Source organism: Siphateles boraxobius, unplaced genomic scaffold (assembly GCF_051911475.1).
Source record: "Siphateles boraxobius isolate OS27281-9 unplaced genomic scaffold, OSU_SipBor_1 35, whole genome shotgun sequence".
Lineage (NCBI taxonomy): Eukaryota > Metazoa > Chordata > Actinopteri > Cypriniformes > Leuciscidae > Siphateles > Siphateles boraxobius.
The window spans coordinates 2,057,118-2,085,000 of NW_027508975.1; the positions used below are offsets into that span (position 1 = coordinate 2,057,118).

General features: G+C 41.1%; 1 protein-coding gene across 2 annotated transcripts in view; it reads right to left on the reverse strand.

Annotated features, from left to right (window-relative positions):
• ankib1a (ankyrin repeat and IBR domain containing 1a) overlaps positions 1-27,883 on the reverse strand; it is a 42,874-nt gene that overhangs the window by 13,942 nt on the left and 1,049 nt on the right. For both annotated transcript variants that reach the window (XM_077195804.1, XM_077195803.1), the window contains exons 2-8: positions 24,918-25,197; positions 19,492-19,792; positions 16,052-16,234; positions 13,670-13,787; positions 1,484-1,692; positions 1,300-1,388; positions 307-451 (exon numbers count right to left, since the gene is read on the reverse strand). In XM_077195804.1, the coding sequence (XP_077051919.1) occupies positions 307-451; positions 1,300-1,388; positions 1,484-1,692; positions 13,670-13,787; positions 16,052-16,234; positions 19,492-19,792; positions 24,918-25,105 (1,233 nt within the window). In that variant the 5' untranslated portion in view covers positions 25,106-25,197. The remainder of the gene's footprint in view (positions 1-306; positions 452-1,299; positions 1,389-1,483; positions 1,693-13,669; positions 13,788-16,051; positions 16,235-19,491; positions 19,793-24,917; positions 25,198-27,883) is intronic.

Sequence of the window (27,883 nt, forward strand, 5' to 3'; positions counted from 1 at the left end):
AAGAAATGTGTTGAAAACCGCTATTTGTTTTGGATGACGTAAATTACCCAATACCCAAAACCAATTTGAAACTTTAAATCATCCAAATCAAATCGACGTGATATTTACCCAACAATCAAACATTTGACTTCTTAGCAAATGTGTTTACAAAAGCTTTTCTGCTCAAACAATCTCTGGCAAAAACTCAACCAACAGCAGGCCGCTGTCAGCATTTCGATTCGAAGCCAGCATCAGACAGTCTATGATAAGAGAAAAGAAATGGCAGCTCTGAAATGGTTTCCAGGGCTTAGTGAGCTCCAATTGTACCTTAATGTCAAACTGCAGGTAGCGCTTATCCATCTCTCTGGAGACAACGCTTTCAATGACCTCCACAGGAACCAGCTGGAAGCAGTCATAAGCAGGGCAAAAGATGTTATGTGCTTCCCCTTCTTGGATCTTCAGATTCAAAAACCTGACATCCAGACAAACAGTGTTTAAAGGTTATGAATATATGGATCATAAACAACTCACAATATAGTGCAATAGAGTGCTTTTTCAGTGGAAGTGTTTTTCTATCCATTTTCTCCACAGGACTTTAAAAAAAATTCACAACAGCATTGCTTTTTAAGCAAAAAAAAAAGAACAAGAAAAATCATCCCATGAAGCACTCCGAAATCCATAATCAAATGGTACTAAAATCTATAGCTACTGACTCATAGTTAGTGATTATAAGTATAAAAGCTAATATATTTGAAGTTTATTGCAAAATAATCCAGGGCATTCAAAAGTCTGATTTTATTGTATTGAAAGCAGCAATTGGTTGATCAAAACAATAGCAAAACCACTTATAAAGTGAAATATTGTTGCCGCTTAAAATATTGTCTATTTGGATATATTTGAAAGTGTAATTTATTCCTGTGATCAAAGCTGAATTTTCAGCATCATTTCTCCAGTCTTCAGTGTCACATGATACTTGAGAAATCATTATAATATGCTGATTTGCTGCTCAAGAAACATTTCTGATTATTACCAATGTTAATATCAATATTTTTGTGGAAACTTTAAGTTTTTTTTAGTTTAAAAAGAACAGCATTTATTGGAAATTTGTAACATTATAAAATGTCTTTACTGTCACTTTTGATCAATTTAATGCAGTCTTGACAAATAAAATTATTAATTTCTTTAAAAAAAATCTTACTGGCCCCAAACTATGAAACGGTAGTGTAAGTAGTTAACTGTAATGGATGTATTATGATGACAACTGAACACAAACATGATCTGAGCTTGTGCTTTAAAACAAACTTATATTCCAATGCTTACCCTTCCCAGCATGCCCGGCAGAACTCGTGTCCACACGACATGTCCACAGGGTCCTCGAACACAGATATGGTGCACATGCAAATTCCACACTACATGGGCATAAGAAACATTGAACAGACTGTGTCAATATGTTTTCATGATGAAGAATGTGGATCATGATGTCATGCACAGAGATGAATGTAACCAGAGCAAGGCCGTCAGTAGGAGACAGCAGGCTGATCTCATCAGGCGAGGTGACGGAGGAACGAGTGGTTCTGGGAGTTCTGGGTGAAGGCAGAGTGTCCCAAGCATTGTAGCCACTCGGTGGGGGAGTTGGCATCTGGACACCTGAGCGCTGGCAGCAATCCTCTGCATTAGACATCCAGTCCTCCAGAAGTTTTTCCCTGTCCCAGTCTGTACAGCAGAAAAGACGTTTTGAAACTTACTGACAGGTAAAACGTTCCTGTAATGCAGTGGTTCTCAGCATTTTTGACCTACAGGCATAGTCAAACACAATGTTAGAAAATATTATAAATGAAATAAGGGAAGAGATTTCCTCCAGAATTATGACAAAGCTTCATTTTTTAAATATTTTTTATAAACAAACTGAAAAGTGTACTAGAATATGTTTTCATGCTTGAATGTTAAAAAACACATTCTCTATTGTTGCAGCTCCTCTCTTCCCAGTCTGTCAGTAACGCTCTGTTTAGTTCCTGTCTCTATAAAGCCCCTCCTTCAGAAAAGCACACCGTGCTCTGATTGGTCGGCTGGACCAGTGTGTTGTGATTGGTCAAGCGTTTCGAGTGTGTTTGGGAAATGTCCCGCCCCTTACCATAACCGCCAGTTTTAACACACTACTAACTAACTCAACCAGGCCCCGCCCCTTTATTCTGCATATTAATTATTTAAATGAGGAATATCTGTGACATGTTCAACTGATAGAGTTAACAGTGCCATGGGAGGATGCGGTAGATGAGGCATATGAGAGGAAGAAAGTGCGGTATGCTCATCTGGCCACTGAAGCAGAACAGCGAGGATGGAGAGTCCAGGTTTATCCAGTGGAAGTGGGTTGTCGAGGTTTTGTGGCACACTCTACAACCCGGTTCCTCAGAGACGTCGGATTCAGTGGTCAAGAGTTGCGTCGCACAGTAAAGAACTTATCTGAAGCAGCAGAAAGGAGCAGCAACTGGCTGTGGTTGAGACGGAAAGATTCTAGCTGGCTGAGGACAGGCCGCCATGCTACGGTTTCGTAGAATTCTTGAAAACTTGAAGGGTGTTGGTTTATTTGTATAGGTTGTATAGTATTTACAGTCATTACGTTCCTCTGTATATTGCGTAAATGACGGGTGGTTGGGCAGATATTGTGATTTGCGGTAGGTGGTATGCCATACGGAACCGTTGCCACTGAAACTGCATATTAACGCACCAGTGGGGCTCGACAGCCTTAGTCAAACGGGTTGGCGCGTATGGTTGGGTTGCGGAGAGATTGTGAGATTGTGGTTAGGTCTCAGCAGCACTGTTGGTTTATTTGTAGAGGTTGTATAGTATTTACAGTCATTACGTTCCTGTGTATATTGCGTGAATGACGGGTGGTTGGGCAGATATTGTGTTTTGCGGTAGGTGGTATGCCATACGGAACCGTTGCCACTGAAACTGCATATTAACGCACCAGTGGGGCTCGACAGCCTTAGTCAAACGGGTTGGCGCGTATGGTTGGGTTGCGGAGAGATTGTGAGATTGTGGTTAGGTCTCAGCAGCAAGAGGGAAGTAGAGGTCAGTAAGCTGGGCTGAGTTGAGTGGGGGACGGAGGGGGGTGACTCTGGGACGCCAGAGTCACTGTCGAGCCCTCTTGAGGTGTCGTGGGCTAGTCGACGAAACACTGAGGACGGAAGGTGCCCACTTGAAGACCCTAGAGATGTTCCCTACTCCGCTCAATCCAGAGGGTTGTTATGGGGGGACCGCACTGTGGTTGCAGCCGTTGTGTGTGCTGACGCGCAAATACACTATTAACACCAGACAGAAGGAGATTCACGTCACCAGATGGAAAGAAGCGTAAATGGATGGAGAAGCATAGGTTACTGTAAAGCTACGTCTTAGTTGGTGCTTACCTTGGCGAAAGCCGAGTACAAATCAGCATGAAGTTTTAACATCTACTCTCGTGTAATGGAAATCATGAAGATCTGGATACGTCCAGTGACTGCGGTGAATAGTGCTGCTGGCAACAAGGGAAAGACCTTGTGACAGCCTGGAGAGACAGCTGACAGGAGGAAAGAGACCCCAATGGGGCTGGTAAGGGTTAGCTACCCTTGTCGGCAGTATCCAGCTCTGTGTTTACAGGATGCTGGAGACACCCGCCCAAGGCTTCTGAAAAATTAAAGAGGAAAATACCCCTAGAGTCTGCGAGAGCAGGGGCGGAAGATGACTCAATGGTGGACAACATGGTTAACGACTTTGGAATGGAAACAGATATGAGTATGGAGAGTACTTCACAAAAGACTAGTTCAGGTTCAGCAGTTAGCAAAGCCATTGAACTCCAAGCTTGTGTCTGTGGCTGGAGCAAGGCGACAACGGTCAGGGGTTTCAAGATTCATCAAGGGAAAATGAAATGCTTGAGGGAGAAGGGACAAGGGCCTCGCATTGATCAGTACTTCTTACGGAGTCAGTCAAGTCAGTCGAATGAAATCCAGCGACAGGAAGCAAACCACAGTTCGCAGGATATCAGCACCCCTGTCATAGAGGAGATGAGGGTTTGCACAGTTAGTGATGAACACATTGATCCTTGTGAACCCGGTCAGACTCACCAGCATAAGAGAGAAAAGAACCTCAACGGGCATAGGCCTGGAGTTAGATAGCCAAGAGCTAGTGAGAAAACTGCATGGGACACGGTAAACACAGATCTATGCTTTGCATTGGAAAGATTAACTGGTACAGTTGAAAAGAAGCTGGATAAATTTGGGGACATCATTTACGCATATGGAAGTGAGAGGTTTGGTGTGGAAAAAAGGAAGGAAAAAGTACAAACTACTCCTGGATTGTCTAGACGGCAGCAGAAAATTGAAGGGTTAGTTAGAGAAAGGAGACAGCTGAGGAAGCAATGGAAAAGAGCGGAACAAAGTCAGAAGGAGGGACTCAATCTCTTACAAAGGGCCATAAAAGATAAGCTTGCAACATTACGCAGAGCTGAGCACCTATGGAAACGCTACAAAAAGAAGGAACGTGCGAGGGCTAATTTCTATAAAGATCCATTCAAATTCATAAAGAAGTTATTCACCAGTGAGAAGAATGGCACTTTAAAAGCATCTAGGGTTGAGCCAGAGAGATATTTGGAGGAAACGCATACAGATGCAAAAAGGCATGAGCCTATGTCAATTCCGTCAGACATCCCACCTGTCAATCCACCAGAATACCAAATGGAGGTCTGTGCACCTAAGTGGAAAGAGATAGAGCAGGTTGTGAGAAAGGCAAGGGCTTCATCATCTCCAGGGCCTAATGGAGTTCCGTACAGAGTGTACAAGAGTGCTTCAGGAGTTCTAAGGATTCTGTGGAAATTGATAAAAGTGGCTTGGGAAAAGCAGGTTGTACCTAGATCATGGCGCCGAGCAGGGGGAGTCTTTATACCCAAAGAAAAAGATGCTACAAGCATCAGTCAGTTTCGCCCTATTTCACTATTAAACTTCGAAGGCAAAATTTTCTTCAGCATTATTGCTCAGAGATTGTCAACCTACCTATTGAAGAATGGCTTCATTGACACTTCAGTTCAAAAAGCGGGCATTCCAGGATTCTCAGGATGCTTAGAACATATCAGTGTTATCTGGCAACGAATACAATCAGCTAAAAAGGAGAGGAAGGAGCTCCACGTGACATTCCTGGATTTGGCTAATGCATATGGTTCAGTGCCACATGAGCTTCTTTGGGCATCATTTGATTTTTTCAGGGTACCGATGTCGATGATAAATTTAGTGAAAGCCTATTTTGGAGATTTGCAATTTAGTTTCTCAATTCCAGAATTCAGCACTACATGGCAATGCTTAGAGGTTGGAATAATGGCAGGATGCACCATTTCTCCACTGGCTTTTACCATGGCAATGGAAGTAATCATTAGGGCATCAAAATGGGTAGTAGGAGGAGAGCGCTTGGCTTCTGGGATGCGACTACCACCAATCAGAGCATACATGGATGACATGACAACCATGACTACAACGGTAGCCTGCACTAATCGGTTATTGGGGAAGTTAACAGATAATATCGAATGGGCACGAATGAAATTTAAGCCCTCTAAATCAAGGAGCATCTCAATAGTTAAAGGCAAGGTAGTAGATAAAATATTCTTCATTAATGGTGAGGCAATACCAACAGTTTCTCAGAAGCCAGTGAAGAGTCTAGGGAGATGGTACGATGGGGATCTAAAGGACACAGTTCGAGTGGGAGAAGTTAGACGACAAGCAGTGGAAGGGTTGAAGAGCATAAACAGCTGTGCTCTGGCAGGCAAACTAAAACTCTGGTGCTTTCAGTTTGGTCTACTGCCAAGGTTGCTGTGGCCACTGACTGTGTACGAGGTTTCTTTGACAACAGTGGATAAGCTGGAAGCGTTAATAAGTTCATACATCAGGAAATGGTTGGGAGTTCCACGCTGCCTCAGCAGAGTGGGACTTTATAGTAAAGGAGTATTGCAGCTGCCAGTCTCTGCTTTAACCGAGGAGTTTAAGTGTGCCAAGGTCAGACTGGAAATTACTTTAGCAGAGTCACGCGACAAATGTGTAAGGGAGGCAGCCCCTGTGGTAAAAACTGGTAGAAAGTGGTCAGCAAAGAAATCTGTAGTAGAGGCAAAGGCTGACCTTCAAATTGGGGATATCGTGGGACAGGTACAGCATGGAAGAGGGGGTTTTGGGCTCAGTTTAGCTCCTCCTAAATGGCACAAGGCAGGCCCAGCTCAAAGGAGGAAGCTGGTAGTCAACGAGGTGCGAAAGCAGGAGGAGAGGATGAGATGTATAAAGGCCATTTCCCAGGCCAAGCAGGGAGAGTGGATGAGATGGGAGAGTGTGGAACAACGAAAAATGGGCTGGCAAGACCTTTGGTCAATGGAAGAGAGTAGGATCAGTTTCCTTATTAGGTCAACATATGATGTTCTCCCATCACCGCAGAACCTAAACCTCTGGGTAGGAGAGGATCCCTCTTGTCCTTTGTGTTCATCACCTGCCACATTAAGGCACATTTTGACAGGATGTAAGGTGGCTCTTAGCCAAGGTCGGTTTACTTGGCGCCATGACCAAGTATTGCGATGTTTGGCTTTAGCATTGGAAGGCAAGCATAGTATGACCAATAAGTTGTCGCCTGTTCTAGCAAAACATTACACGCAGAAGACAATATTCCTCCGCCCAGGCGAGCAACCACCAAGAAAAGGTGCTAACACCAATTCTCGCCCAGGACAACTGGAAGCTGCTAGGGACTGGAAGATGCTGGCTGATCTTGATCAACGGCTTATTTTTCCACCTGAGATTGCCACCACTAACCTACGACCAGATATTGTTTTGTGGTCTGGATCAGCACGCATTGTTCAACTGATAGAGTTAACAGTGCCATGGGAGGATGCGGTAGATGAGGCATATGAGAGGAAGAAATTGCGGTATGCTCATCTGGCCACTGAAGCAGAACAGCGAGGATGGAGAGTCCAGGTTTATCCAGTGGAAGTGGGTTGTCGAGGTTTTGTGGCACACTCTACAACCCGGTTCCTCAGAGACGTCGGATTCAGTGGTCAAGAGTTGCGTCGCACAGTAAAGAACTTATCTGAAGCAGCAGAAAGGAGCAGCAACTGGCTGTGGTTAAGACGGAAAGATTCTAGCTGGCTGAGGACAGGCCGCCATGCTACGGTTTCGTAGAATTCTTGAAAACTTGAAGGGTGTTGGTTTATTTGTATAGGTTGTATAGTATTTACAGTCATTACGTTCCTCTGTATATTGCGTAAATGACGGGTGGTTGGGCAGATATTGTGATTTGCGGTAGGTGGTATGCCATACGGAACCGTTGCCACTGAAACTGCATATTAACGCACCAGTGGGGCTCGACAGCCTTAGTCAAACGGGTTGGCGCGTATGGTTGGGTTGCGGAGAGATTGTGAGATTGTGGTTAGGTCTCAGCAGCACTGTTGGTTTATTTGTAGAGGTTGTATAGTATTTACAGTCATTACGTTCCTGTGTATATTGCGTGAATGACGGGTGGTTGGGCAGATATTGTGTTTTGCGGTAGGTGGTATGCCATACGGAACCGTTGCCACTGAAACTGCATATTAACGCACCAGTGGGGCTCGACAGCCTTAGTCAAACGGGTTGGCGCGTATGGTTGGGTTGCGGAGAGATTGTGAGATTGTGGTTAGGTCTCAGCAGCAAGAGGGAAGTAGAGGTCAGTAAGCTGGGCTGAGTTGAGTGGGGGACGGAGGGGGGTGACTCTGGGACGCCAGAGTCACTGTCGAGCCCTCTTGAGGTGTCGTGGGCTAGTCGACGAAACACTGAGGACGGAAGGTGCCCACTTGAAGACCCTAGAGATGTTCCCTACTCCGCTCAATCCAGAGGGTTGTTATGGGGGGACCGCACTGTGGTTGCAGCCGTTGTGTGTGCTGACGCGCAAATACACTATTAACACCAGACAGAAGGAGATTCACGTCACCAGATGGAAAGAAGCGTAAATGGATGGAGAAGCATAGGTTACTGTAAAGCTACGTCTTAGTTGGTGCTTACCTTGGCGAAAGCCGAGTACAAATCAGCATGAAGTTTTAACATCTACTCTCGTGTAATGGAAATCATGAAGATCTGGATACGTCCAGTGACTGCGGTGAATAGTGCTGCTGGCAACAAGGGAAAGACCTTGTGACAGCCTGGAGAGACAGCTGACAGGAGGAAAGAGACCCCAATGGGGCTGGTAAGGGTTAGCTACCCTTGTCGGCAGTATCCAGCTCTGTGTTTACAGGATGCTGGAGACACCCGCCCAAGGCTTCTGAAAAATTAAAGAGGAAAATACCCCTAGAGTCTGCGAGAGCAGGGGCGGAAGATGACTCAATGGTGGACAACATGGTTAACGACTTTGGAATGGAAACAGATATGAGTATGGAGAGTACTTCACAAAAGACTAGTTCAGGTTCAGCAGTTAGCAAAGCCATTGAACTCCAAGCTTGTGTCTGTGGCTGGAGCAAGGCGACAACGGTCAGGGGTTTCAAGATTCATCAAGGGAAAATGAAATGCTTGAGGGAGAAGGGACAAGGGCCTCGCATTGATCAGTACTTCTTACGGAGTCAGTCAAGTCAGTCGAATGAAATCCAGCGACAGGAAGCAAACCACAGTTCGCAGGATATCAGCACCCCTGTCATAGAGGAGATGAGGGTTTGCACAGTTAGTGATGAACACATTGATCCTTGTGAACCCGGTCAGACTCACCAGCATAAGAGAGAAAAGAACCTCAACGGGCATAGGCCTGGAGTTAGATAGCCAAGAGCTAGTGAGAAAACTGCATGGGACACGGTAAACACAGATCTATGCTTTGCATTGGAAAGATTAACTGGTACAGTTGAAAAGAAGCTGGATAAATTTGGGGACATCATTTACGCATATGGAAGTGAGAGGTTTGGTGTGGAAAAAAGGAAGGAAAAAGTACAAACTACTCCTGGATTGTCTAGACGGCAGCAGAAAATTGAAGGGTTAGTTAGAGAAAGGAGACAGCTGAGGAAGCAATGGAAAAGAGCGGAACAAAGTCAGAAGGAGGGACTCAATCTCTTACAAAGGGCCATAAAAGATAAGCTTGCAACATTACGCAGAGCTGAGCACCTATGGAAACGCTACAAAAAGAAGGAACGTGCGAGGGCTAATTTCTATAAAGATCCATTCAAATTCATAAAGAAGTTATTCACCAGTGAGAAGAATGGCACTTTAAAAGCATCTAGGGTTGAGCCAGAGAGATATTTGGAGGAAACGCATACAGATGCAAAAAGGCATGAGCCTATGTCAATTCCGTCAGACATCCCACCTGTCAATCCACCAGAATACCAAATGGAGGTCTGTGCACCTAAGTGGAAAGAGATAGAGCAGGTTGTGAGAAAGGCAAGGGCTTCATCATCTCCAGGGCCTAATGGAGTTCCGTACAGAGTGTACAAGAGTGCTTCAGGAGTTCTAAGGATTCTGTGGAAATTGATAAAAGTGGCTTGGGAAAAGCAGGTTGTACCTAGATCATGGCGCCGAGCAGGGGGAGTCTTTATACCCAAAGAAAAAGATGCTACAAGCATCAGTCAGTTTCGCCCTATTTCACTATTAAACTTCGAAGGCAAAATTTTCTTCAGCATTATTGCTCAGAGATTGTCAACCTACCTATTGAAGAATGGCTTCATTGACACTTCAGTTCAAAAAGCGGGCATTCCAGGATTCTCAGGATGCTTAGAACATATCAGTGTTATCTGGCAACGAATACAATCAGCTAAAAAGGAGAGGAAGGAGCTCCACGTGACATTCCTGGATTTGGCTAATGCATATGGTTCAGTGCCACATGAGCTTCTTTGGGCATCATTTGATTTTTTCAGGGTACCGATGTCGATGATAAATTTAGTGAAAGCCTATTTTGGAGATTTGCAATTTAGTTTCTCAATTCCAGAATTCAGCACTACATGGCAATGCTTAGAGGTTGGAATAATGGCAGGATGCACCATTTCTCCACTGGCTTTTACCATGGCAATGGAAGTAATCATTAGGGCATCAAAATGGGTAGTAGGAGGAGAGCGCTTGGCTTCTGGGATGCGACTACCACCAATCAGAGCATACATGGATGACATGACAACCATGACTACAACGGTAGCCTGCACTAATCGGTTATTGGGGAAGTTAACAGATAATATCGAATGGGCACGAATGAAATTTAAGCCCTCTAAATCAAGGAGCATCTCAATAGTTAAAGGCAAGGTAGTAGATAAAATATTCTTCATTAATGGTGAGGCAATACCAACAGTTTCTCAGAAGCCAGTGAAGAGTCTAGGGAGATGGTACGATGGGGATCTAAAGGACACAGTTCGAGTGGGAGAAGTTAGACGACAAGCAGTGGAAGGGTTGAAGAGCATAAACAGCTGTGCTCTGGCAGGCAAACTAAAACTCTGGTGCTTTCAGTTTGGTCTACTGCCAAGGTTGCTGTGGCCACTGACTGTGTACGAGGTTTCTTTGACAACAGTGGATAAGCTGGAAGCGTTAATAAGTTCATACATCAGGAAATGGTTGGGAGTTCCACGCTGCCTCAGCAGAGTGGGACTTTATAGTAAAGGAGTATTGCAGCTGCCAGTCTCTGCTTTAACCGAGGAGTTTAAGTGTGCCAAGGTCAGACTGGAAATTACTTTAGCAGAGTCACGCGACAAATGTGTAAGGGAGGCAGCCCCTGTGGTAAAAACTGGTAGAAAGTGGTCAGCAAAGAAATCTGTAGTAGAGGCAAAGGCTGACCTTCAAATTGGGGATATCGTGGGACAGGTACAGCATGGAAGAGGGGGTTTTGGGCTCAGTTTAGCTCCTCCTAAATGGCACAAGGCAGGCCCAGCTCAAAGGAGGAAGCTGGTAGTCAACGAGGTGCGAAAGCAGGAGGAGAGGATGAGATGTATAAAGGCCATTTCCCAGGCCAAGCAGGGAGAGTGGATGAGATGGGAGAGTGTGGAACAACGAAAAATGGGCTGGCAAGACCTTTGGTCAATGGAAGAGAGTAGGATCAGTTTCCTTATTAGGTCAACATATGATGTTCTCCCATCACCGCAGAACCTAAACCTCTGGGTAGGAGAGGATCCCTCTTGTCCTTTGTGTTCATCACCTGCCACATTAAGGCACATTTTGACAGGATGTAAGGTGGCTCTTAGCCAAGGTCGGTTTACTTGGCGCCATGACCAAGTATTGCGATGTTTGGCTTTAGCATTGGAAGGCAAGCATAGTATGACCAATAAGTTGTCGCCTGTTCTAGCAAAACATTACACGCAGAAGACAATATTCCTCCGCCCAGGCGAGCAACCACCAAGAAAAGGTGCTAACACCAATTCTCGCCCAGGACAACTGGAAGCTGCTAGGGACTGGAAGATGCTGGCTGATCTTGATCAACGGCTTATTTTTCCACCTGAGATTGCCACCACTAACCTACGACCAGATATTGTTTTGTGGTCTGGATCAGCACGCATTGTTCAACTGATAGAGTTAACAGTGCCATGGGAGGATGCGGTAGATGAGGCATATGAGAGGAAGAAATTGCGGTATGCTCATCTGGCCACTGAAGCAGAACAGCGAGGATGGAGAGTCCAGGTTTATCCAGTGGAAGTGGGTTGTCGAGGTTTTGTGGCACACTCTACAACCCGGTTCCTCAGAGACGTCGGATTCAGTGGTCAAGAGTTGCGTCGCACAGTAAAGAACTTATCTGAAGCAGCAGAAAGGAGCAGCAACTGGCTGTGGTTAAGACGGAAAGATTCTAGCTGGCTGAGGACAGGCCGCCATGCTACGGTTTCGTAGAATTCTTGAAAACTTGAAGGGTGTTGGTTTATTTGTATAGGTTGTATAGTATTTACAGTCATTACGTTCCTCTGTATATTGCGTAAATGACGGGTGGTTGGGCAGATATTGTGATTTGCGGTAGGTGGTATGCCATACGGAACCGTTGCCACTGAAACTGCATATTAACGCACCAGTGGGGCTCGACAGCCTTAGTCAAACGGGTTGGCGCGTATGGTTGGGTTGCGGAGAGATTGTGAGATTGTGGTTAGGTCTCAGCAGCACTGTTGGTTTATTTGTAGAGGTTGTATAGTATTTACAGTCATTACGTTCCTGTGTATATTGCGTGAATGACGGGTGGTTGGGCAGATATTGTGTTTTGCGGTAGGTGGTATGCCATACGGAACCGTTGCCACTGAAACTGCATATTAACGCACCAGTGGGGCTCGACAGCCTTAGTCAAACGGGTTGGCGCGTATGGTTGGGTTGCGGAGAGATTGTGAGATTGTGGTTAGGTCTCAGCAGCAAGAGGGAAGTAGAGGTCAGTAAGCTGGGCTGAGTTGAGTGGGGGACGGAGGGGGGTGACTCTGGGACGCCAGAGTCACTGTCGAGCCCTCTTGAGGTGTCGTGGGCTAGTCGACGAAACACTGAGGACGGAAGGTGCCCACTTGAAGACCCTAGAGATGTTCCCTACTCCGCTCAATCCAGAGGGTTGTTATGGGGGGACCGCACTGTGGTTGCAGCCGTTGTGTGTGCTGACGCGCAAATACACTATTAACACCAGACAGAAGGAGATTCACGTCACCAGATGGAAAGAAGCGTAAATGGATGGAGAAGCATAGGTTACTGTAAAGCTACGTCTTAGTTGGTGCTTACCTTGGCGAAAGCCGAGTACAAATCAGCATGAAGTTTTAACATCTACTCTCGTGTAATGGAAATCATTCCCGGAAGAAAACTCAAGACTATAATCAAGGCACTCCAGGGATTTCAGAAGTAGTGCACACTGATATAATATGCAAACATCACTCAGTATAATTTCAAATATGCCTTCAGAATTAAGCTTTAACATCCATTTTTTTTAAATCACATAGGCCTACACCTGATATGCTTGATGCGTTAAAGGCAATTTATTCCATGTAAACCTGAGTTTTTCCTCAAAAACAGCCATATAAAATACAAACAGAATTCTGCCATTAGTCATTTTAATTTTCAAAAAAAATTATATTAAAGTCTGCATGAAATGAAAGTTGCAAACGTGAAATGGCTTTCAAGTGAGAAAAAAATGTAGGGCGGGCTTGATTTTGTAATTGTTTGGATGGTTGTGGACAATCTCATGTGAATGACAGGTTCCCCCGCCCACCATTTAACAAAATAATGATGAGCACTGATAAATAATTTATAATAAATACTGCGATATTCCATAAAAACATAAGATTTGCCAATTTTGACCTTAAGGTGACATAAAAAAAAGGCTTTTTATAGTTTGCTCAGTAATAAAGACGAGCCAAACCCTTTTGCTTGTAATATCTTGATGAATGAACGATCTTGGATATTGACCAAATTTGGCATATAACTTTAACTGATCAAATGGATCAGCTGGCACAGCGACAGTCCTCTGCAATATATTAACCATTTCATCTCTAATCTCTTATAATAATAAATACTGCAGCAGTACTATGGTACATGGATGTTATCAAATTATAATTTTACATGGCACTACATTATGTTTCACAGAATACCATGAACATGTCTAAAAGAACATGGTAAGACCAGCAGAGCCTTTTATTGTGAGTTCATAAAGTCTTGGGATTCACTTGTAATGCAATTGTAAAATATAATGCATATAAACGTAGCGTTCTCATTGGCTGACGTGGAATTGTTTGATTTTAACAGTATCTGCAGTAAATCCGTACCGTGAGCTCGCAGAAGCGCCTCAGCCGTGAAGAGAGGAGCCTGAAGCATGTCCGCCGTCTCCACTATCAACATGTCTTTCAGGCGACGCAAGTCCTGAAGTTTCAATCCCTCATATGGCTGGAGAGAAAGAAAGATGAAGGGATAAACGACAGGTTAAAAATGACAAGTGTGAAGCAAAGAGGATTTAAGAGAGGTGATGAAAAAAATAACTAATAAAGCTTGTCTTTTTAAACTTCGATATTGCTAGGTCTGGCTGGAACAGCAAAGCAATCATGAGTCTGTCTATCTACTTTTGATTGATGTAATATCATGTGACATTACATTACCAAGCTGTGATTTATCTTGAGCTCAATTCTTCAGTGCACACCGCACAGAAATAACAGCGAACATGCACACGGAAACTTCTACCTATATTAAATACTAGGGGTGGGAATCTCTAGGCACCTCACGATTCGATTCGATTACGATTCAGAGGCCTGCGATTCGATTCAAAAGCGATTATCGATTATCTGAATCTTTTGTGTGTGTGTGTGTGTGTGTGTGTGTGTGTGTGTGTGTGTGTGTGTGTGTGTGTGTGTGTGTGTGTGTGTGTGTGTGTGTGTGTGTGTGTGTGTGTGTGTGTGTGTGTGTGTGTGTGAATATAAATACTTTGCTTTAAAAGTACAAAGTAATGACCCATAAAGAATTAACGTACAATATATTTTATTAACATTGCAAAGAACCAACAGGAAAATAAATCTGTGCCTGAACTAGCAGCATACTTGTAGTAAATTAATAATATAACAACAACAGGTGTTCTAACGATTCATGCTACCCATCGAGATGTGCTACTTACTGGTGCATGTGCAGACTCATTTTTCTTCTGCTTAACACGCCCATAAATCTATGCATCCTTGCTGTGGATACTTGTAGGAAACTTTGACAGGTCAAAGATGAATATTTGATGATAATTTTTACTTTTCACACCGTTTTAAAAATAAAAACAGTACATTATACTGTACTCTTAACTTCGAATTTTATTATAATTTTATTTCATATAATAATATCATTTTTACTTGTTATATCAAATGTGATAATTGCTAGTTCATTTAAAATATCCAAATATGCTCCCCATACACTTACCCTGATTAAAATGAAATAACGATGTCATAATATTGTGAGATTTACACCATTATGGAAACAATAGAGAATGAATCAACATTATCTATGATCGATTCGCGTTTGGGTGGCATTTTTCGACAAGGCAGCAGAAATCGTCTGAAGACCGGTACAGCCCAGAGCCATAGAGAGAAACGGCTCCGGTACAGCCGAGTGTTTTTCCTCCTCTGGGTGGAAACGTGTCATATGGCTTCTCATATTTGTCGTGTTGCCGAAATATTTTAGTTTTATTCTACAAAGCTTACAACTAGTGTGGCTCTTGTCCAGCTCCTTTCCCCCTTCAACTTCATAGAAGCCAAAATATTTCCACACGTCAGCTTTTAACGAGGAGGGTGTTTGGATTTCGCGCTCAGCCATCGCGTTCCGTCTTTTGCGTTCCGTCAATATTACGTCATTATAAATAGGCTACATATCTAAAAAAAAAATTTTTTTTTTTTTGAAAATCGATTTTTGACATTTGTGAATCGATTCAGAATCGTCCACGTCCGCATCGCGATGCATCTAAGAATCGATTTTTTCCCCCACCCCTATTAAATACTGGGCTGTAAATCGATTAACAAATCGATTATAAGTTAATTACACAATATGCTGATAAAGTGCAAATAATTGCATCAGTGTTTAAATCAGAAAAACGTGCATAGAACCATTCATTGATCATTCAAGGACCATTGAAAACTCGTAAACAATTTTTTAATGTTTTTTTAATCAATATTGCTTAATAATTTGTGTGGAAACCGACTGCATTTCTTTTCAGGAATCTTTGATTTAAAAAAAAAAAAAAGTATTTATTCGAAATAGAACTCTATTGTTATAGATTATAACATTATTAACTGACACTTTTGACCAATTTAATGCATCCTTGCTGAATAAAAGTATTAAAATTCTCTCTCTCTCTCTCTCTCTCTCTCTCTCTCTCTCTCTCTCTCTCTCTCTCTCTCTCTCTCTCTCTCTCTCTCTCTCTCTCTCTCTCTCTCTCTCTCTCTCTCTCTCTCTCTCTCTCTCTCTCTCTCTCTCTCTCTCTCTCTCTCTCTCTCTCTCTCTCTCTCTCTCTCTCTCTCTCTCTCTCTCTCTCTCTCTCTCTATATATATATATATATATATATATATATATATATATATATATATATACACATATTTTATATATATATATATATATATATATATATAAAACGAAATGTCACAGCATCTAACCTGAGAAAGCACAGTTTTTAGCACCGGCGTACCTCTCGTCGGTCAAGGGCGGCATACTCGGCTTCGATCTCCTGAGCTCCAGCATCCTGAGAGAAAACCATCTGGGACTCCAGACTGAGCGCCAGCTCCTTGTGATGCCGTTTCTCCGCACAGTCACACGGCGTCTCCCTGTCCTCGTTCTCCACGAACAGATCTGCATCGTTCTTCACTAACAGCTGTAACACACAAGACTAGCTCTTAGCAAGAGGCTTCAATGCTATGATCAATCATAGTATCCTACAATTAAAACAGAAAAGTAATCTTGTATGGTCCTGGAGTTTTAATGAGTCTAAGACTAAACTTTTAAAAATGTAGGGTTTTCGTAGAGATGCTATAAAATAACTATGTTTGGTTCCCTAAAGATCTAGAAACATTTTTTTCTTACTCTGTAGAACATTTTAATAATCTGAAGAACAGTTTTCCACTATAAAGAACCAATGGAAAGTCCCCATTGATGTTAAAGGTTCCTTATGGATATATATTATACTATTTTAAAGTCCCTGTAAAGGCAATTCTAAAAAAAAATTCTAAACACATTATAAATGTTAGAAATGTATTGCTAAAACACATTACGAAGACTGTGAACTGTCCAGTACTGGATTGTGGAGTTAGACCGTTAAACAGTTTTTCACCGTTGCTGTGTTACGGATTTTTTGGGCGGGGCTAAAACGGGGTCTTGATGACACACTGGAGTGCCTGAGCTCCTGGACACACCCCTACTTGATGATGCACTGGAGCCACTGAAGCTGGCCCCTCCCCTTATCGCGAGTTGGTAGGCTTGTTCGACTTGAACCGGCGCTGCGCAGACCGATCGGTTGATGACATCAAAGTACCGCGAGAGCGATTCAAAAGCATAAGGAGCCGTCTGCTCTCTAATCGCTCACGCGGTACTTTGATGTCATCAACCGATCGGTCTGTGCAGCGCCGGTTCAAGTCGAACAAGCCTATTGTCAGTACTATTAGTTACTACAGTCTACAGTTTGCTAGCTAGCTATGCCTTCGTCACGGAAATGCGTAACGTTACTACCTGGATGCGACCCCATACAAAACAGATCGGTGTCCTTATTTAAATTTCCGAAAAACGATCACATCAAGAAGATGTGGATTTATTGTTGTGAAGAGCCACCTTGATAGAGAGCTGAGGATCACCGCCAAAACCCGCCTTTGTAGTGATCATTTTACACGAGATAGTTTTATAAACTTTTGTCGCAGACAACTAGGATTCACTGATAATCCGCTGTTACTGGTGAATGGGGCCGAACCGACTATCTCCCGCCTCGGCCTTCATCGTCTCGTCGCGCCGACATCATTGGCAGTGCGTGCCCACCGTGCGAGCATCCATTCCGGCTGTAGTTGAGTGTGGCGACGGCAGCTTTCCCGCGAGTGGGCGTGGTTTCAGCGCAGCCAGCGGATACGCCCCCAGCGTTTGAAAGCAGAGACTACAGCTCCTTTTTTCAAGATTTTGATAGCTTATTTTATGTACTTGCCGGCTTTTTTTTTATCATTCAAATTTGGCTGGGTGGCTAATAACACATTTTTCTGTGGTGTGACAAACTCAGAACACATACTTAATTTTGACTTCACAGGGACTTTAAAGGCTCCTAATGTTGTTTTGGAGTCTCCTACAATAGGTTTACATGTGTGACATCCAAGGTCACTTTAATTTTCTCATAACACATATTGCAGCATCAGCTCTTTTCTCACAGTGTCTAAACGGTTCGATAAAGGACTCAGTCTCTCTAAACCCCGCCTTTCTGAGAGCCTACTCTGCTCTGATTGGTCAGATGGCCCAGTCTGTGGTTTACAACGTTTGTCGGAAACAAAATGCTCATTACCATATCTGAAATTCGGCTCTGAATCTTCCTCAGCACTTGTTTAAGCAGTGATGCGAACAGTAACGATGGTGTCGGTTTTACCGTATCATTTCGAGCCCGAGTCCTCATCCTTTGGAAAAGCATCAAAGTGGATTTGCTTTCGCAGCAGAAAACAGCGTCTTCTCGACATGTCGACAACACGAACCAAACTCTTCCAGGCCTCAGCTACAACTACAGTGTTTGAGGGCGGGGCAAAGTAGACATTGTACGCAGGCAGCCAATGAAGACCATAGGCTGGCATTATGCAAATTTATTACAAACCTACATATGTTCGTGCAGGAAGTAAGATTGGAATTACTGACGACTCGTTTCATTTGGAAGACAGTAACTCCATTTATCTGCACTTTGATCTTTGAAACTTTGCAGACATTTTACATTCTTTTACAATCAGCTACAATACACACTGCATGAAAGTAATATCCGAAATAGGATATTATGGGCACTTTAAAGGGTTAGTTTACCCAAAAAATAAAATTCTGTCATTAATAACTCGTGTCACTCGTTCCAAACCCGTAATACTTTCGCTCATCTTCAAAACACAAATGAAGATCTTTTTGATGAAATCTGAGAGCTTTCTGTCCTTCCATTGACAGCTACGCAACTACCACTTTTACACTTCAAAAAGTAGGTAAAGAGATCGGAAAACTAATTCATATGAATTGAGCGGTTTAGTCCAAATATTCTAAAGAAAATCAATCGCTTTATTTGATGAACAGATTGAAATTAGGCGTTTATTCACATATAAACCTTGATCAGTGAACATAAACAGAAGCTCAACTGAACCTGCTTGACATACGAGAACAAACTTAATTGGTTCTTGCCAATATATACAGCATGCTAACCTCGAAAATCCAGCTGTATTCTAACAATAATTTAGCTCTCCTTATTAGCTATGCTCCTTGCATGCTGGCTAATAACTTTTTTTTTAATAACTGGGTCTCCAGCATTGACAGCGCTGTGTTGGACAGATTTGTGCAGCGGTGTGTTGGACAGAGACGTACGGGTGAGTGAGAGAGAGAGGGGGACGAGCGAGAGGTAGTGCTGCACGAATGCGCTACGGCACTCTGCAATCAAATATGATTTTAAATAGGCTTAGTAAAAAAATAAATTAAAAAACAATCGAAAATCAATGTGTGGCGGTCAGCATTGATATTGTGGCGGGCCGCCACAAATAAATGAACGTATGGGAAACTCTGATTGGTCTCTAGCAACTGGTGTGTGAGCTGATGAATACATTTAACATGTTGAGTATAATGAGTCTCAAACCGCTCAATTCATAAGGATTAGTTTTAAGATCTCTTTATGAACTTTTTTTTAAGCATTAAAGTGGTAGTTGCATAGCTGTCAATGGAGGGACAGAAAACTCTTAGATTTCATTAAAAAAAATCTTAATTTGTGTTCCGAAGATGAACGAAAGTTTTATGGGTTTGAAATGACATGATGGTAAGTAATGACAGAATTTTAATTTTTTGGGCGAACTATCCCTTTAAGAGTGAAAATACACCACATAATGCATGCACAATTTCGAGGCCTACATAAGAAAGTACAAATCTTATTACCTCAACACAGTTCTTCATGCCAGCAGCCGCTGCGTAGTGCAGGCAGGTGCTCTTTCTGTTGTCGGTGGCGTTGACGTTGACCCTCTCATACTCGCCCTTGTCCAGCTTGGCTCCGGTCCACTGCAGGATCATCTGGAGGCACTCGGCCCGGTTCTGTTGGTCCTCTTGTGGGCGGCTGATCCGCGGCTGAAGCGCTCCTTCACACAGCAGGATCTGCGGGCCCATACACAGCAGGTGCAGCGCCGTCTCATTGTGAACGTTGCACTTGTTGGGGTTTCCATCTTTGGAGAAAAGGAAAGACCTGCAGGATAGGAACAAAGGAATGGAACTAGAGTAAATATAAACTGTAATTAAGAATTACATATAAGAATACAAATTACAACAGCAAAATAAACAAAATATGTTTTTTGTGCAAAATACTTATTTTTGATTCAGGCTGATTCTTTAATGAATCATTTAGACTGATCCGTAAACAGCTTCATCTGATTCTTTGAAAATAACTGACTCAAAAGAACAAATAATTTAAAAATCAGGCACCATTATGACTTATTGCTATTATATTTAGCAATATATTGCTATATTACATTTTATATCTATCTGCTGAAATTAGATGATCATAAAAATGTATATGAAGTGAAGTATAGTATAGTATAGTATAGTATAGTATAGTATAGTATAGTATAGTATAGTATAGTATATATTTCCATGATTTTTAAGATTTTATTAAATCTCCTTTCCTGGAAAACTCAATTAAACATTTTTTTATATTTCTAGAATTTATTTTTATTTGTTCTTTATTCAAATCTGTGATTTATAATAAGTAATTTGCACCTTATTTTTAAAGTAAATGTGGACGCAGACTTGTTAAAAAAACAATCAAAATCAACAAACAAACAAATAAAAAAATTGTTATGCTGTTTGTTTGATATTGTAAACTGGCATTTGTCATCATATTATTCATTTATTATCGTAATCAAACATGCTGGTAAAAAAATATACTAAATATATATTCAAAATATGAATATGTCATACCAGGGTTATTATTAATGTTAACTAAAACTGACACTATTAAAAACATTTCAAGTTTAAAGTTTAAAATTATTAACTGGAAATAAATAAAAACTAAAACTAAATTTAACCCAAATAGCAATATTAAAAACAAAAACAAAAAAATTAGGCTAAACTAAAATTAACATGAAAACTAAAAATATAAAAATACAAGCTAATTCAAAATATGATTAAAACATATCACTGTGATAAAAATATCACTGTGCATAAACTATTACCAATATTCATTGATTTTGCATGATTAAAGCCTCAAGGGTGCCATGCAGTTATATGACCAATAAGCCTCCAAGACCAGAACTCTCAGGCATATCAATTTTATAAGCCTCTATAAAACACAGATACAGGCAGAATTTAAAGACAACCTTTGTCTTTTGCCACACTCCCAGAATTATTGCTTGAAGAAATACAGGACAGCTAGTGCAGGCATCTCATAACATATGAGAGCGCATCCGGAAGATCATTATAACTAGGGCTGCACAATATATCGAAATTATCGAAATTATCGCAAACGTATATATCGCGATACGCATATCGCAACAGCTTGCAATAACTGGGGTGATGCACAAAAGATAAAAGAAAATAAAAAATCACACTGCTCTTGGCTGAATAACTTTTGTAGCTTTAATAAGAATCAGTATACGTTTAATTCATACAGTGAAAACTAAGCAGTGTTTTATTTTTACATTTGATTATGTAATTTCTGTTGTTAAATAAAACTAATGTAGGCTTTCCTGAAACCCGGCCTAAACCCTGTGGTTTACACTGATGTTAAATAACACTTCTTATGCGTCAGTAAAACACTGCTGCTCACTTTCAGAAGTTGTAGAGATGTTTTCTTTATCATAAAAAGAATGTGAAACATGCATGTAGGTTATATAATTTTAAATATATTTTAAAGATAATTTAAGTTTATTTTACACACTTTAAGCATTATCATATCGCATATCGAATATCGCATTATTTAATGAATTATCGCACTTTTCTTCAAAATGGTGCAGCCCGATAACCACATAATCAATGAAAATGTCATGACACTTTTCAATGCCGCTGGAATCCTCAGTGTCTCCCAGCCTTTAGGCAATTAGAAAGACTAATATAATTTTTCAGCCGATTAATTGTGGGAGCTTCAAAGTAATTGATAATGCGCCCTAGAAAGGACTTAGGGAAACTTACATCCTTGTAAGATTTAGGAGTGAAATTAGTGAATGCATTCGTCAGGCTCTAATGCCTTTCAGTGGAAATGACTCAGCGAGCTGTTCTGGGAAGTCTGTGATGTGAATCAAGCACTGGGAGTTTATTAGTTGATGCAACTGAAAACAACAGCTTTAACTTCCTGCATTCTCCTGACCCAACTGCACCTGAGAGGGCAGAAAGACTGGTTTAACTTCTAAGAAATTGCAACTGCAACCATGCAACTGTTAGATCCAGTGAGATGTAGCAATAGAACCTTAGTACAATAATGACATAACCACATGATGAAATGCAAAGCCAAGTGTTTCATCAGGAATGACACTAACATTCAAGGATAATGTCTAGACAAGCATGTGACAGATATCTTGTGTTTTGTTCTGCTGTATGCTGGTTAACGAAAGTGTGATCATAACAAATGCAAGACCACACAAAGAGTATACATACTACATTAGGCCAAATACAAGAGGTACACATATTTCGCCTCAGAAATTTTGGGTGTAGTCTAGACTGGCAGGCTGTTTTTTACAAGAATCAGTAGCAGCCAAAAAGTGAATCAGAATTCCAGTTACAGGATACTGACGTCTGCTATAAGGATTTAAATATGTAACCACTTCAAACATGGCCGCTATAGCAAGGGAGGTGTTTCTAACCAGGGTGTTTGTAGTTTAGTCAACATCTTTGTTCCCAAAACTGTCAAACAAAGGACACAAAGAAGAATTACAGGACTCAAGCCTGTAGAATAGCATTTTTGAGCTTGCAAGCTCTAATTTGATTGGCTGACTTCAAAGGGATATTTCACCCAAAAAAAAATAATTCTGTCATTAATTACTTCCAAATGATCCATTTTACGTTCCAAAAATGTAAGACTTTCTGTCCCTCCATTGAGAGCTACGCAACTACCACTTTGATGCTTAAAAAAACAGAATTAAATTCTATCACTTTAAACAACTTCGAGGAATAGTCTGCCTGGAAATCATGTTTACAAAGTATCGATTTATGCAGCTAGTACTTTTGAGAAATGAATAACAACAAGATTAGACAAAGTTTGCCAGGTTAATGACATCAAATCTTTAAAACAGATTTACTAAACATGGCGTGAGAGCGCAAATCCAAACAAGCACAGACGGGAGATGAAAGTTCTGCACGTGATCTACTGACTATGTGAAAATTAAAGAACAGACGCACCCAGAACATTTCTATAATGACCAGCACAATCTACCAAGAGCAGCGCAAATTAGCGTCTGGTTTCAGAGATGCTTTTTTCAGGCGGTAAATAATGGTATAAATACGAGTAAATTAACTAGCACAAACCTTAGTAAATCAGCTTGCACGATTCACTTAAATACTCTCCTCCTATAAATTTGGTGTCTGAAAGGGAAACTCCTACAAATGCAATAAGTTCAGCCACAAAAAGAACCTTACGTCAATACATATCGACTACCATATTTCCAGTGTTTACCATCGAAACATTTCTGGAGGATGCACATATGGAGAATGATTTTCAACCCCTGTTCCAGCTTATTATTGTGGTATGATCTGTAAATCTGCACATAAACAGCACAATAGAATGAACTAAAACTGTGGTTAGTCACTTTACATGTGTATCAGATGCTCTTTTTCTGTCTACGGATAACAGAATAAGCAGCAATTTGAACCAGAGACCAGTGTTTCAAAGGTAGAGTCATACCCAGTATTATTATTGTTAACAAAAATGTTTTTTTTTTGTTTTTTTTTTAAAGGTCTGTTAATTGAAATCGGGCTCTGAAATAAGTGAGGTAATTGAAATACTCGAGTGTGCTCAAATAATTGAGTGTGCTCCAAAGTGCTGTAAAATAAAGAGAGGAAAGTGACAAGGAAAGAGGAGGGACAGTGAGTCCTCAGTGGCCAGCTGTTCTAGCTGGTAATTACCAACCATTTTCTCAGAAGGGTGCATTAACTACTACACTTACAAGTAAGAGTTGGCCTCATGGCTCCAAGTCGTCTTGACTCAAATACCAAGCACTGGAACTCAACAACCATGCAAAAACAACCTTGCATTGCGCAAAAACACCACAGGCTCTACATAAGCTTCCCATTCCTTGCATATTTGCAGACAAGACCGTCTGTTAGGGGCCAACATGGGAAAGTTATTCAGAGGGTTTTTTTGTTCTCCCTGAAGCAACAACCCAACAAACCCTGCTGTGCTGTTCAAGTATACATACTGTTTGGGTTTCCCCATGACATTAAAGGTACAATATGTAAGAATTCTGTATCAAAATATCCAAAAACCACTTGCACAGTGTTATACATTTCTTTCAGTTGTGTACTTACATTATCCTAAATGTTTCCCAGAATTTGTAAATTCAGAGAAATTCACAATTTTAAATAGTGCCCGTCCCTGTTCACTTGTCGCCTGTCAATGACGCAATATCCGTGTTATCCCTGGTTTCCGCTCGTACTGCCAAAGTAACCATTGCCACAGACGTGGACAACTGCGTTAAGTTTAGTGGAACGCCCACGCTGTTGTTGTTTCATTCAAACATTATGGACCATGGCAAGCAGACTTTGGGACAACAGGAGAACTAAAACGAGGATCAATATTTGCGTGGCGTTTTCGAGATGCCGAGAGCTCCACGTCCGTGACAAACTTCGACTTGACAGAGACGCCGCTCTTGCATGTACTTTATTAGACAGGTGAGCAAATGTACATAAAACGAATCAATGTTATATAGCTCAACATGATGAAATGTTAGAATATGATCAGTATGTTATTCTAATGTTGATCTAGCTTACTGCTAGTCTCATACAGCCAACAAACTAACACATAGAATAACATTATAACTTTCAACACACTCAAATGTAGTTTAGTGTGATAGTGTAGACCAAGCACATATTTACATATTCATCTAAACGTCGCTCTAAGCAGCGTCTGGATGTTCCTTAACCGCATATCGCTGAAAAGATATTTCTAACTTCTTTTTACTTCTAAGGGAAAGTAAAACTCTTGTATGTTACGTGTGCGCGAGCAATAAGTTGCTGGCTGCAGTTCACCTAATGGCCACCGGTGTCGCTAATAACAAGGGTTTCTAAATTCTACACTTAGCCCCTTTAAAATTTAAGGTGAAAAATTACAACCAGCCCATGGATGCTAATGCTTGTATTTGTGCTCATTCATTTGAAGCTCTTACCTGATGAGGCGCGTCATGGCGTGGCGTGAGGCGTAGAGCAGGGGTGTGTTGTGTTGATAGGGCTCCCCATAAGATGCGTTGGGCTCCAGAGACTCTTTAAATTGGGGGTTGCTGTCATAGAGCTGACAAGCCAGGCCTTCGTCTCCACTGATAAGTGCTTTACGAAACTTGGTGGCGGTATTTCCCATGGCGGGAGCTGGACTGGGACCCGCAGAGCGGCCCACATGCAGATTTCAGCACTCAGCCAGCGTGAGAGTGGACGGGCCGCATACCGCAAGTCCTGTAAACACACCAACATGGTCACAGTTATTGCCTGCAATCTGTTATTCATGGTGTGCATGGGATGTAAAAATCAATGTGCAAAATCAACAGCACCCTTTTTCAATCTCTATTTAAAAATATGAGATCAGACCATCAGGTTTTGCTCTGAATGTGCTGCATTATCTCTACGCCCACTACTAGTCCGTTCCCTTCACCTTTTTTTAAGGCTTAAAGCTAAAGTGAAACATTTCTGCACCACAAGCATCCATATGGAAATGTAAAATTAATTTATGTATTTATTTAGCATTTAAAGCCATATCAGCATCAAAGGATATATCCAAGGCAAACTCAATAGTAATAGCATTTAAAATACTCATAATAACAATTAATTGTATACAATCATTTAACAATATTATCTCTACAAACAAATAAAACAAAAATATAAAAGTAATAAATTATAAAGAACAATAAATAATTCAAATAATAAGTTATATAAAATCTTTCAATTTGATAAAAATTCTAATATTTACCCAGGAGAAAGCTTTTTCAAAATTCAATAAAATTTCAATAAATATACATGGGTAAGTCTTGTGAGACCAAATCAACATCTCATATACACTCTGGTCATTTCTATTTTTTAAAATGAAACCAATGGTTAGGTCTTTTATTTTTAATGAATGCACTTCATATCATTTATTATGGACACGTTCATCTCATTTGCCTGGCAATGAAAAATCTTGCAAAAAAATTTAAATCATTCACTTTCCTTGTCCTTCATTGGTCAGCCTTACAGATAACCATGGACAATCTCATATTATTGGGTGAGATAACATTACTGTTTGAATCTAATCGAATCCATGAAACGATCTTTCTGAACTGAATCCATGAACTTTTCTTGACAGGTGACTGAGTTGATCAATGAAATCGACTGCGGGGTGGAGTTTGTGGAAAACTGGTTGGGGGAAAAAACATGCAAATGTCTTGATATTGTCAAATCCTTTTACAATGTCTTGATTTTGTTTTGGGGGTTTACTAGAATAGGCAATGTTAAAAAAAAACACATTATTTTTCCACATATTCTACATTGTTGCAGCTCCTCTCTTCCCAGTCTGTCAGTAACGCTCTGTTTAGTTCCTGTCTCTATGAAGCCCCTCCTTCTGAAAAGCACACTGTGCTCTGATTGGTCGGCTGGATCAGTGTGTTGTGATTGGTCAAGCGCTTCCAGCTTGTTTGGGAAATGCCACACCCTTTACCATAACCATGAGTTTCAACACACTACTAACTAACTCAACCATATCCCGCCACTTTATACGCCACTGCGTATGCCTTGGGCGGGAATTATTTAAATTAGGAATATTGTGATGCGTTCACTATTGGAAGAACTCAAGACTACAATGGAGGCGTTTCAGGGAGATCAGAAACAGTGATATAGAAAATAACTCCCTTTGTGGTTTGTAACTTTGCAGATCTTTATCATGCTCAAAAAGCAACATTACACACTAAAGAAAGTTGAACATGTAAAAAACCATCATAGGAGACCTTTAACTTGAGACGGTCAAACATGTGTGTCTAGCACACATTTACACAGAAAATCTAAATATACAAAAATGCGTTCTGTGTTAGCAGCCGCATATAGGCATTTTTGCTAAATCATATTAAACAGTAAAACAACTATTCCCTTTAGCTTTAAAGATAGCTCATATGAAGCTACTGTACTTGTGTGGGAAAAATAAACAAGCCAATATCAAACTCTCATAATGATCTTATGGAAATCCCTAATGAAACAAAACCAGTCTGCTTCACACAACACACTCATTTGCATATGACCACATTGTGCAAATAACAATCTTGCACAGGTTCCCTTTTCTGATCTTGATGTTACACTTTTTTTTCTAAACATGTACATCAGATAAAACTGCAGAGCCTATTTTTGAAAAAAAGCCAACAAGAAAGAAAAAAAACTATCAAACCTTTTTAAAAGGTTGCAAGGCCTAATGGATATAATGTTTCATCAGCAAAACAACCAGCATGCATCACGTCATGCTCTAATAAATCTACTTGAGAGGGTTGTGTGAGCAGGTGCACCGATCGGGCATGAGCGAGTGGGAGCAACACACTTTTTAGGTCATTCTGTCTGTTCTGTTGTTCTTTTTCACATCATTCCACATAAACGTCTGTGGAGTTACACTAGAAATAAAGCACATTTCAGAACATTATAAATGCACTCTGGACTTGTGGTCGATCGGCTCATTTTCAGGTGGGACGTCTGAGAATGCAATGCAGAACAGATGAATTAAGAGCAGCACTTGGCAGGCACACAAAGAGAGGGAAACGTTTCTGTTCCACAAGCTTCCCCCACACTAGAGCTCAATCATTAAACATACTGTGTGTCCATTAATGGTAAAACTCCATTTGCATTCATTTTACAGGCAGTGGGCTACTTTCAAACAATGCAGGCTTTGTGTTAAAAGATGATCCTCAACTGCCGTTTCACTTTTAACAATGTCTGAAACTCCAGGCTAATTAATAACCATGCCCGACAGGAATAGCATACAGTAATCTGGCATTTAAAGCGACAGTACCAAACCTGTTCGAATGACTTTTTTGCATGAAAGACCAAACGAGGAATGTCAGTCTGATTTATACTAGATGGCCTTACGTATAAACTTATTAAAATACACTTATTATGTACATACACACTGGTC